General features: G+C 36.0%; 1 protein-coding gene across 8 annotated transcripts in view; it reads left to right on the plus strand.

The window, feature by feature from the left end:
* The window catches only part of CDC14B (cell division cycle 14B), a 45322-nt gene extending 37617 nt beyond the window's left edge, over positions 1-7705 (plus strand). For 2 of the 8 annotated variants that reach the window (XM_085042445.1, XM_085042447.1), the window contains 2 exons: positions 1079-1195; positions 4460-7705. In XM_085042445.1, coding sequence (XP_084898571.1) covers positions 1079-1195; positions 4460-4496 — 154 coding nt within the window. In that variant the 3' untranslated portion in view covers positions 4497-7705. Of the gene's footprint in view, positions 1-1078; positions 1196-4456 lie in introns of those variants that run through there. The other 6 variants (XM_085042444.1, XM_085042446.1, XM_085042452.1 and 3 more) reach the window with 4 other exon arrangements.
* Positions 7706-12556: the final 4851 nt, after the last annotated feature.

The raw sequence follows: 12556 nt of genomic DNA on the forward strand, positions 1-12556 counted from the left end.
ATACAACTTAATGAAGGTTTTGATTTCCAGTCTAATGTAATCTGCTCATACAACTGGACTCAGTGAAGCCACTGAAAATTAGATTCTGATAATAGCAAGGGAATAAACAGTAATAGCTAAGTTACTCTTAGCTCAGAATCTCTAAAATGATGCATACTTTTATAGCTGGAACCTTGCACAGATGGAATGACTAGAGAATAATTGTATGAAATGATGCACTAAATAGATATCCATGGACTCCATTGACCAGTTGTTACTTTCTGTCTCCATAGTATCATAATTTCACTACAAGTATTTAGGAAGACAGAAGACATGGTTTTCTTCTGAACCAGTTGAATGGTGGATAAAAATAGTTGTTTGCATTTCACAATCTGGAATTCTTTGTTTATTAACGTAAAGAACATTAGGATTTATCTGCCTGTTTAAGAAATAGTCAATATATTGCTCAAGATCTTTTAGAGAAGCATTTGAGCACAACCAGCATGTAAAGCTGAGTTTTGAGTATTTCAAACTCAATAATTCCCTCTAAGAGAAAAATGCCAATATTTGCAATGATTTTCCTATTTGAAGGGAATATCTTATTATTATTTGAAGGAGGTTTAGACTTAGATCTTCACAAATTGAATTACTTTGGTTTTATTCTGAATTTATTCTGTGAATTCTGTGTCAGTCTGGAAAATAATGTTTGTTGCATACTTCAGATTTTATCTTTTTTTTTTTTTTCATTTGTAGCATAATTTAAAATACAATTTTGGATCTTTTTGTGTTCCAAAAATCTAACAGAAAATTCAAAACTATTAATTTAATCCATTCTTTGAAAGCAAAAATAACCCAAAAAACCCAACCAGCAAAGCAATCTGCTATGCTCCTAATACAAATAATTTGCATTAACATAATTATAACAGGGATGTTAGGAAAGAGAAGGATGTGTTTCAGGCAGAAGCGTTTGCTTTTCAGAATGATTTGTGAAAAGCCAGCTGATACTTGCTAGCTCTATTGCAACTGTAAATACCCTCTTTTCAGTGTTTTGTAGAAACTTTCCAGTTATATAATCTTTCTTTTTTCCTGCTCCTTACAGAGTAATTCTGCAGCCCAGAGTTCAGAGAAATAAAACCTCTGAACCTAGCAATTCTGAGTGTACAGACATTACTAAAAGAACTACCAGGTCTGCTGCAAGAAAAAACAGTTTGAAAAGGTGAGAGTTACCCTCTTTACAGACCCTGTAATAGTTCTCTAGGCAAATACTTTGAGCTGTTATATCTGCTGCTGGCAGGAGCTTTGCCATAGTTCAACTCCTTCTCCTAGCAGTGGAAAGTGAGAAACAATTACATGGTTTATGTCATGTATGGAGAATATCTGGAACCTTACATCTTAGGTAATTTATTTATGCTGCTCACTCTTTCAACTTGGAGAATTTTGTACAGTAATTACTAATGTGAGTGAGAATTACTGAAGATGAGGGATTTTAGTAATATGAAAACCCATCTGCCTGGAGTAAGAGGTGGAAAAATTGCTCACAGTATTAAGTCAAATATTAGTCAGGACATAAAGTCAAAACTAGGAGAAATTGAATGGACAACTGAAATGCAGTGGTTGTGGAAAGGTGAAGTGTATAAAACATATGTGTATACAGGTATGAGATTTTTTTACTTAGGGTATGGCTGATAATCTCAACTGAGCCTGTTCAGTAAAGCTTAATGAAACTTAAAATTCTAGTGATTTATGCAAGACTGAAAGTGCCTTTTGGCCCAGAAGCATATGGCCAGACTACTGCTATGTGTCTTTGTGTGTGCATGTGATTATGCACCTCTGTGGCACCTTTCGAGGTCATTATAAAAGGTGAGCCCAAGAGTGTAGCTTAAAGCAATATCCAAACAATTTCCAGTGGTTACAATTTACTGGAATTCGTCTTAAACTCACAATGAAAAACTTTAAAATGGGTTTGTGAGGTGCTGAAGAGACTTCTGTTGGGAAGAGTAAAAGATGACACATAACTACTTCTTATGTTATGTGGATTTAAAAATACCATTGAAAATTCTAAGGTTTTTTGCAGCCTTTTCCTCACAGAGTTCTTCTTTCTCCTTCTTCATCCTGTTACCTTGAAGGTAACAAAGTTATGAAAAACTCACTCTGCCAGACAATGGAAATAGCCAGTAGACTGCAGTAAATTCTATTCAGAGAATTTTTAGTTGTGACTTTGTTTTGATTTATTGAACATGTTAATAAAAAAATCTTTTTCCTGAAATAGATATTTTACTAAAATCAGGAGTATTTTTCCTGGTTTTCCTTTTGGTTGGTTGGGTTTTTTCTCCATTTTGCCTAATTTTTACCATGTCCATTTTAATCCAAACAGAATTGATGGGATTCTGCCTGCTGTTTTTATCCTTCATGCTTCTTCCAGTTTTAAACTGCTTGCAATGTTTTGTAGCTGCATTCATGCATGTGTGTAATCTGAAGAGAGATTTTCAGTTCCTGGAAAGCACTCCTCCAAGCTGAACTTTGTTTTGTGTGAGATGAGAATACCTATCCTTAGGAGAAAATAGCATCTCTCAAATAGAGTTCATAAAATATTTCATTTCTTTTGTAAGAAGTCCTTTAGGTATATTACCAGATTTATGACTCTGAAGGCCACGGATCAGGTCGATCTCAAACTTCACAAATTAATCCCTTCATATTTTAATGGACTTGCTAAAACTTCTACCCTAAATACTTCATTCCATATACTGTTTCTTTTCTTCTAACTTTGGAGGTCAAAGTTGTTCAGTTACTCTATATTTCCATCCAATAATTAAATTTGTCCTTGTTCTGTCACAGTTATGGACTTCCTAATTGTTCTGTAATCTGAGAGGGCTAATTGGGTGCTGGTCCCTCTGAAGGGTGTTTTGGTATGACCCTATAATTTAATGAACCTAGAATGCAGCACCTTGTTGTTAATCTTGTAGGTGTCCTTTTATTTTTCCTGTAGCATTTGAAAAAGTATCAGTCTTTTTTTAAGCATGTCTTTTCATCTAAGTTTAATTCAGTGAATAAGCAGTTTGCATTACCTCTTAGTGCTCAGATTCATTGACCTAATCCAGATTGCAGGGTAGACAATAATTATTTTTACAATATTGACATCATGCCCTAACCAACGTCTCTCTCTGTCAAGACTTCATTTACTTCACTGAATTTCTGACATTACCGTGTATCCTTACTCTTTCATTTTCTTGTGTGATATAGTCCAGTGGAAATATCTTGCACCATTTTTACATCAATCTCATTTGTTGTTGCTTTATGTCACTTCAGTCACTTCTTTCTATATGTGAATCACACCTGTGACCCATCCTAATGCAGTATAATCTGCAGAGCTGTGGAATTGATTTGCCATTTCATCCTTCAGACTATTGGACACACTATCATGGTTTGTGTCCAGATTGATTTTTCAGCCAAAACAGCTTTATACAGCAAAAACACTTTTCTGGCTTTGCAAAGAGACCTTAGGGAATTTCAGTCCTATTCATAACACTCACTGTATTTCCTTTGTGGAACATCTCTAGATGTCAGCTGCCTTCTACTAAAGAAACTACAGATGGACATAACACATATCTTGTGATTGAAATAATACCATTTTTAAACTGCAGGAAATCACATTGCTGGACCGTAACTCAGTCTTTCTCTGTGGATGCTCTTATTTCTCCAGTTAAGACATCTTTGTAAATTTGCCAGTTACTGAAAATTTCATGTCGGTATTTTAACAAGATGCATACTTGACATCCAAACCAAGTCATAGTAAGACACAAGTTAAACAGTCTGTTCCATGTTACCACACAGAACAGATTTAAAATTAAGTTGATAGGAAGTAGTTGGTGAGAAATGAAATCTTAAGTGGTAAACGCATTTTGATTGGTACAGATGCTTAAGGGAATGCAGCTCAAGTTATTATGAAAATTAAAATGGGGAATATGGGGGGAGGAGTATGAAAACTGTATAGAGGAATATCACAAAAGCTAACAAAAAGAGGAGTACGCTTTAAAAATCTCATATGCTTTTGCTTTGCTGGATATTACAAAGCAGTCTTCTGCACCCCTATTCAAATACTGAAAACCTCCTGCAGTATTTCAGAACTTATCTATATGTAATCTAAACCTAGCTTTAAAAAAAAAAATGTTTCTTTACTATTGTTTCTACTTTTCCTATGATCTGATACTTCAGAGGGAGAAAAAAAAATACTTTACAAATGCACTTAATTAAATTACTGCATTTCTCTACGGAACAAAGTTTTCTTCATATTCTCTGTGATCAGACCAATCTGTGCATTCTTGACAATCAGTATTGCTGTGTTATTAAATGCAGTGACTTTTACCTTTTGTTTCTTTCTTTGAAGTACCATTTGCTCATCTTACCTTACCAGAAATGATTGCTTGAAATACATACTGAGTCATCTTTAACTTTTTTCCTCAAATATGTTTTATTTCAGCAGCCACCCGGTCACAAAGACAAGAACAGTATTGCGTTGAATTTTGAATAAGCCACCAGTGTTGAAGAGGATATTCAGGAGTGAAGGGGATATGACTAGAGGGGACTTGATGCAATTCAAGGAAGATTACTTTGGCTCTATTTTTCAGCAAAAAATGAAATAGAACAATCTCTTCCTTACTCGTAGAATAAAATGAACTGTCAATATGCTTGGTAGAACTTTTTCTACCGTGCTAACAATTTCTCAAAACAAAACCAACAAAATCTACATACATTCAGACTCAGGTGTAAATATTTAAACTCTCTATTATAAAGAGGGCTTGCTGGTATGTATGATGCATGTGTATAAATTGTGATGGCAATCAGTTAGCTGCTGACCACTAGAAATGGAAAGATGGTGGGAGCTTCTAAGTATATAAATCTGTGTTGTCCATTTAGACTGGGCTGAAGTCTTTACTTGAGTCTGAGAACCAACCACAAAAGCTTTTTTCTTCCTAATAGTATTGGTACTCCACTGTGTTGATTGGCTTTCTTTCTTACTTTGTATGAAGTTTTTTATGAAGCTGCAGTATTGAGTACCCAATATAACTATTGTCCACCAAAGAGTGCTTTATTGTCAAAGGCTGTGTGGTTTATTTAGGAAAAACTAATTGTAAGTGATTAACTTGTTTTTAATAGTGACAGATTTTTGACAACCAATGGCTCTTTGAACTAGTTATAACTGCTTTAAATCTGGTATGATTTTAAAGAGGAGGAAAAACAGTTTACCATTTAAAGCAGTACTGTTATATTGAAATGTCATTACTGTTTCCTTTCCTATCAAGTCCTTTAGGTGAAACTTTAGATTATCATATATAAAAGGTAAGAATTCTCCCCACATTTCATTGGTATGCTTGGTTACACGTGGATGTTGTTGTTTTTCAGCTTTGGGGCACTTAATGAGTGCAGCACAAAAAAAAAAGGGAAAATAAGGTTGCCATACAACTGAGGTAGTGGAACTCAGGAGCAGGTAAAAATTTTGACATCTAACACTTTAGTAACTACAATTTACCTCTGTTAAAAACCAGTGTAATTTTAGAGGAATCTGCTTGAGACTGAAACTTTCATCCACTACAGGACTACAGTGTTTTTTTCCTACTACTTTTCACATTATGTAATTTCAAAAGTGATGTACCCTTGTCTACCAGCTGATAGTTATAACTGCATATCCCTCAGATGAGGACTGTTACCACATAGCCTTAAATACATTTCAGTTATCTGTTGATTTAGTGACTAACAGTAGAAAGTAGAAGAAACCTGAAACGTTAGTTAATGGAATAACTGAAGTCTTTAAAGATGCAGATCACCTCTGTGAGAGGGAGAATTTTATTTCAATGAATGTAACTGTTCAGTGACTAGTTTCAATCTACATCCTTTTAAATGAAAACTAAGCCTTCTATTCGGCTGGTAATTTTTGAGTGCCGATATGAATATCACACAGTGATTTGAAAACATTTTCTAGCGAGAGCATCATGAATTGGAGAGGAAACAGGATGTGAAGTATAAGTGAGCTCACAGGTAAGATCCATGCACTTAGATAGTCAAAATCTGCAAATATTAATACAAATGAAAAGGTTTAGTGCAAAATAAAGGACCATTGAAGGCTCAGACTGGATTTTTTTTTTTTCTTAAACTTCCCTTTTCACCCCCTTTTCTTCTAGATGAAACACATCCAAAAGAAAGGGACTGATCTCATCCTGATAAGGCAATTAAAATTTCTTGGGGTTTGAATGGGTTCAGTTTGTTTGTTTTACAGGTGTTGGCAGGGGTGGTTCTTTGTTTTGGGGTTGTTTTGGTTTAGGCAGTTTTGGGTTTGGTTTGTTTGTTTAGGGGTTTTTGGAGGGGGGGTTGTGGTTGGTTGGGGTCTTTCACTAAGCCATTTGTGCAAAAGTTGAAGTACAGGAAAACACAATACTAGGTCTGTTGTGCAAATATGAATCTGTTTATTTTTGAATAAAATTCTCATCTTGGAAAGCAAAAGGGATGTAAGTAGCTCAGGATTTAGTAATATTCACTGTGTTTGGCATTGCCTTTAGCTGAGCTGCTTCTTTTAGCATCTTTTTTTTTTAACCTAAAAATAATTGGTCTCTTTCTTTTCCTTTCCAGATTCTAAATTAGAATCTTCCTCTTTTAAAGTAACCAGCAGAGTCCTTAGCACTTTTAGGTTCATCAGAAGTAAATTTGCATAGCACAAATGCACAAAAAATAGCAACTCTAGCTAAACCAAAACTGCACATTTGGCATCAACGTGTCAGGATACCCCACCCACCACCCAGTAGCTTAGTGAAAAACACATCAATGTCAAAGGGATTTTACATCTGAACTTTCCAAACAGCCTTATATGGAAAATTAGCTCATTACCTCATTGTGTATTGCATAGTTTAAGAGTTTTTAATACTTTGTGTAAGATTTTTAATATACCATACCAAAGTTGTCTTAGGTACAAGAATGAAGAGTAGGCATGGATGAGGAAATCCTTGGCTTCTAAATTTTTTCTGAATTGTGAAGTACTATGTGGCAAAATGGAACGTGTTGTGGCAGCTGCATCGCCATTGTACAACAGAGCAGCTGAATGAAGTTATTTCTGCTGTCATCAGTTAGGAGATTTTTCGTTAGAAATTCTTTCCTATTTCAAGTATGTGACAGATGGATTCTCCTGCAATCTCTTAATTCAAAAGATACTGCATGCGCAAAAGCTGTAATATCTTGGGTCAAACTTCTATTTTCCGTTACAGCATCAAAACCTTAATTCAGCTATTAACCCAGACCTTGTCTTTTTGCCCCAGTTTGACAGTAGAGGAAGCACTCCTGATTTAAAACAATAAGAGATTGTAGGAAAAAAAAAAAAAAAGTGATGTTCACCAGTTTGGTGCACTGCAGTTTTTATATTAATTGCAGACTGTCATACATAAACTCATGTACAGGCTATCAAGGCCTGAAATTTCTTGACTAATCAGTACTGTTCATCCTGATTATTTTTAAACTGTGTATTTCTAATCATATTTTTTTAACTTGGATTGACAGAATGAAAGTTTATTTTGCTGAAGGTATTTTTAAGATACAGCTTCATATTATCTTGTAATATGAATTAGTTCAATACGCATTTGTGTGTCATTTGAAAATACTGCCAATTGCATTTGATTTTATACAAAATACTGAATAGTGAGAAGTGTAAATGTGAATTATGTAAAATTAAAAATAATCAGAAGTTTGTTTTCTGTTTTATTTCCAGTATTCTAAAAAAACTGATCAAAGCCATCTTATCTGTACCAGACTGACCCATGTGTACACTGAAAAAAAATACAACACACTCAGCTGCCTGAAAACCTTTAATTAAAGCACAGATTCTTAAAACACATACTTTTAAAACTTCAAAAATAGAGATTTCTGGCTCTACCTTTCAGGGAACTCCGGAAAACAGTAACTGTATTTGAACTGTTGGGATACTGTTACACAGTGAAAAATACACGGTAAGACAGAACGATGGGTGTTATTTCTCCTTCCTCTATGATTATATAGTATCAATTTTTAGAAACCCGCATTATCATCTTAAATACTATACACTTCAATACTTACCATTACAGTGAAGGCTTCTCAAAAAGAACTACATTTTTAGGAACACTGGTTTTTGCACAACCACCGGTAATGACCTAGTTTAGTCTTTCAAAAAAATATCCAACAGCAAAAAAACCTGACCAACTGAAATACTTATTGCCCTTACCTACATCAGAAAAATGCAGAATTGCACACACCAAGCAGAGCCCAGTTAATAAGCAAGTAAACTTTTGCTTGCTCTAAAGGTACAGCTTTATAGCTGGAAAAAGTGTTTTTCTGTTTTAAGGTGATCCTTTCTAAACTTACATGAGTAAAAACATTTTCTTAACAAACAAGTTGCCTGGTGAAGAATGAATGATGGCTTTTGCTTGGCAGAACACCAATTTATGCATGTGATGCCCACAGGAAAACACAGTTAAGCCCTATCATTAGCCGTTTAAGAAGCACTGGCATTGGGCAGAGGAAGGCAGAGGACTAAAAGAATCCCAAAGAGAAAAACTGAACAGTGGCCCAAGTCAATTCCAGTGAGAAGTTAATGTGCTGCAAGAATAATTTGTTCACAGTAGTTCTGAATAACTTTGATTTGGGTCTGTTTAGCCTCCTTTGCATTGCAGTTTCTACATTGCTTATGTAGGAGTAGATAAAAACATGCTATAGCAGAAATTATGCACTGTTTAGACATGAAATCCTAGCCTGGTTTTAGAGAGAAACTGCACGCTTTAAACCTACCTCCCCAAGGGTTTGTTGAAGAAGAGATGTTTTTTACTTGCACTTCAGATTTTGGGATTGGTTTCAGATGGATGTGATTGATCAGTAAGTCCTAAAAATGGAATAAGGCCAAGAGAACATAGACAAGAGTGATGTGCTTTTGAAGCTCAGGGAGTGATGAACCAGAGCAGTTGCAAAGATGACTTTATCTCAATTCAGAGGGAACATGGGGTGGCCTTTGTTTTTGACAAATGGGTATCAAAGGTTGAGTGCATCAACCAGTAGTTCTTTAGCAAGCATGAAACCAGACTAGCACATGGAGAATGAATACATAGAATGTAAGACCCAGACAACTGCCAGCAGAATTTCAAAGAGACCAATGGGCTTGAACTGACATCAACCCTCCCATTTCTTCCTGACACCTGGGGACACCTGACATGGGGACAGTGAGGATATATTTCATAGGGACCAGTAAAGGGAGTCACATTGGTATTGTGATTGAACTGTGTATGGTGATTGCTATATTAATTGTTTGTTACATATTTATGTGTTTTCAGTATACACTATCACTCTAACCCAGAAATGCCATGTGACATGAACTAAGTAAGTCTGGTATTAAACATGACACCCTCCATCCATGGGACATTTCCCAGAACCTTGTCAAGTGTTGGACTGTCACAAAGCGGGTGGATGAAGGCACCTAGAAAGTCTGTCCTTTAAATACCTCCATTCCTGGTCCATGTCCTCCTATCAAACCCTGTCTTAGTCCACACGCCAAGCAGCCACTGGTGGTTTTGGTCCCTCAATTCAGCATGTGGTGGACCTGCTGCATTAGGAGCACAGCAGCAGACAAAAAGTTCTTCAGTATAAGTAGCACCTCCAGCTACCAGCTCTTCCAATCATGCCAGCTGCTGCAGCTCAGTGACAGCACAAACAGGATAAAGTGGCAAATCCCAAAGTCCTTGTACTCTGACAGCACAATGGGAACAGACCCTTTGCTTCAGCTATTACTGATGGAAGAAAATCCAAAGTGAGAGTGATGCCAATAGCAGAAAGGTAAATTCTGAAGCATCACTTCTTACCCATGGGAGCTTGCTTTGGCCTCTGTCAGTGCTTTGTTTGATGGCATTCTTTTAAGATGGCAGAACAATTCCTTGGATTTCTACTCAGTGGAAGGGCTCAATCTCATTATCCTTCCTTCAAACTACCTTTTCTCTAGACTACCTTGTATTTCTTCCCAGGTTCATGTTCTGCTATTACTAGATTGATCTTTCACCATTCTTCCCAAAATGGCATGCCCACAGGACTGAATCCCTAGTCAGTACTCACAACACATGATTATTGTCCTGTTGTCATGCTTCTACATGTTTTTTGTCCATCTCTTTCACACCAGCATCATAACTATGTTAAAGTGAACTACTCTTTAATGTTGATTTGTTTGAGCTCCATCACTTCTTCCTACTGATCAGACCTTTCCAGCCTCTGGGTCATCTTTCACTCTGGTGGAAGCTTCATTGCAAAGGTTACTAGGTTTTACTTTTCCCACAATGTCTTCTAAGGTTCAGTCTTTGCTAGAGCCAGGAAAAACTGAAAAAAAAAAAGCACTCAATCCACAAGCAACAGAACAACTAACCAAACAAATGTAGAATTCCTGGATTATAGTATGTCAACTTACTATTCTCTTCTGGCAAGAGAAAAATAACAGCAAGGTACAGATTTTTTTAATGTTTTGGCAGAGCTATCCTGCTAATTCAATTACATTACGCAAAATTCAGTGTCTTTAATTCAAACAGTAAGTACTGCTCAGATCTAGACTGAAGAGCTACTATTGCTAAAAGCAGGCAACAGCTCATTGAGTCCTGTTAACTAGCAGTAAAAAACCGTAGAGACAACACAACAGCAATGATGAATAGTCACACTAGTTACCTAGACAGGGTGAGCAGAAACGTTACTCAATTTGTTTAGGGCTAGTTTGTCTCCAACACAACTTTGTCATTAAAGGTAATGCAGTCTAAGACCCAGCTATCTGCAACACTTGTATCACATACTCAAAAAGGCATTTGTTTTCAGATAAATAAAACCTGTTGAAGATACAATGTATTTCAAATTAAATTCTAAGTAATAAAGTAACAGTTGTTACTCCTTCCAAAGACTGAAGTGTCCCCCCCTCAAGCACAGACTGTTCAGTACTTGCTCAGCAAATACTACTGCAAGAGAAAAAGCTCTTAATTTCACGCCCATTATTCAATGATTGAAATGTACTTTTTATGCAAAGATAATCATATTTCACATTTGATTACTGATCCCCTGAAAATGAGTCAGGGTTGCATTACTTTCAACACTGCATAAATATATATATGTGTGCGTGTATGTATGTGTGTATACACATATATTCATTTTTTATATGAATATGTGCATATGTGCAAATGTGCCTTTAACAGCCCTGGAAAAAAAAAAATTAGGTGAAAATTGTGCAAGAATAATATTAATGCTGTAAGTGTACTAGAGGTACAGATTCTGGGTTTGGTCCCAAAGCATGCTCATACCCCAAGGTCTTTTCTCATACAGAAAAGTGAAACCAGAGCTGAAAGCTCATTTTCTATGGGCTCAATTGCCCAATATCCCTACTCATCAACTCAGGGTGTTTTATTTCCGAGTCTTTATTCATTCTTTGGTATTCTTCAGTACAGGCATTCCTCTATTCTTTCCTCTAAAGGCACTTCCATGTTAATACACTCCTGCCAATCCTAAACCATAGTACTGTATATGATTCAACTGTACTATATCATATCAACACTACTATATACAAATGACAGTAATGGGGAGAGGTGAATTCCTTTCTTTGCAAACTTCTTTTGACTTACATCAATCTAAAACTTGAACCTGAAATGTAGCAGTTTTTCCTGTAGGCCACTCACTACATTAATCTATTAATGGTAGTAGCACATTAAAGTGTAACATGACTAAGATCTGCAACACAATTTAATCTCTTCTTAATATGCATGCCATGTTCTGCGAGTGTTTGTGTATATTTTTACACCTGCTACCAATTGATTTACATGAAGGAGTACAGCTACACTGGCAGTGACAGCAGCAAATATGTGTTTAACAGATACAGCTATTTTGGTACCTTAAATATGACACATGACAGATTTACAGTTCTCTTATCACAGTAAGCGAAGAAATTGCATCACTGTCATCACTTACAATTAATTTCTTCTCTATACTTGGATATACCATCAATTAGAGAAATGCTTAAGCCATGTAAAAGCCAGACAGACTGAAAAATGAAATTGTAACACATAGCTGCTCTAAGAAACTTCTTGGTTAAGCAGTAATCATCTACACTAAATTTCATTGTCACAAAGTTTTGATTTCAAGTATTTTTTAGTTTGGGTTGATTAGTTTGTTCTGTTTTTAAGTAACAGTCTTTTAACGAGCCTTTTCCTTTAACCTTGAGTTTAACAATCTGGTGACTAAAAGTAGATACACTTTCACAAGATACACTTTCACAAGTCCTTAAAAGCATTCCCCAAAAACCTACTTGTCACTCTGTTTTGAAAGGCAGATCAAAGTTAGAGGAATAAACAGCAACTTTGCAACAGCAGGAAGGAGACTGAAAAATAATTCTCAGCCTTCCAGAGAACAGTCAGCTAAACCAATACATTACAGCAGATTGAGCCCAGCAGCACAGTATAGCAGTTTCACATTTTTAGTAGAAAAAGGTGGGGGGGGGGGGTACTTCTAAGCATATCACCACTTTGCTTACCAAAAAGAGGTTTTAGTAGAAGAGAAGGCT

The sequence above is a fragment of the Lichenostomus cassidix genome, chromosome Z, assembly GCF_008360975.1.
Source record: "Lichenostomus cassidix isolate B80296 chromosome Z, HeHo_3.0, whole genome shotgun sequence".
NCBI lineage: Eukaryota > Metazoa > Chordata > Aves > Passeriformes > Meliphagidae > Lichenostomus > Lichenostomus cassidix.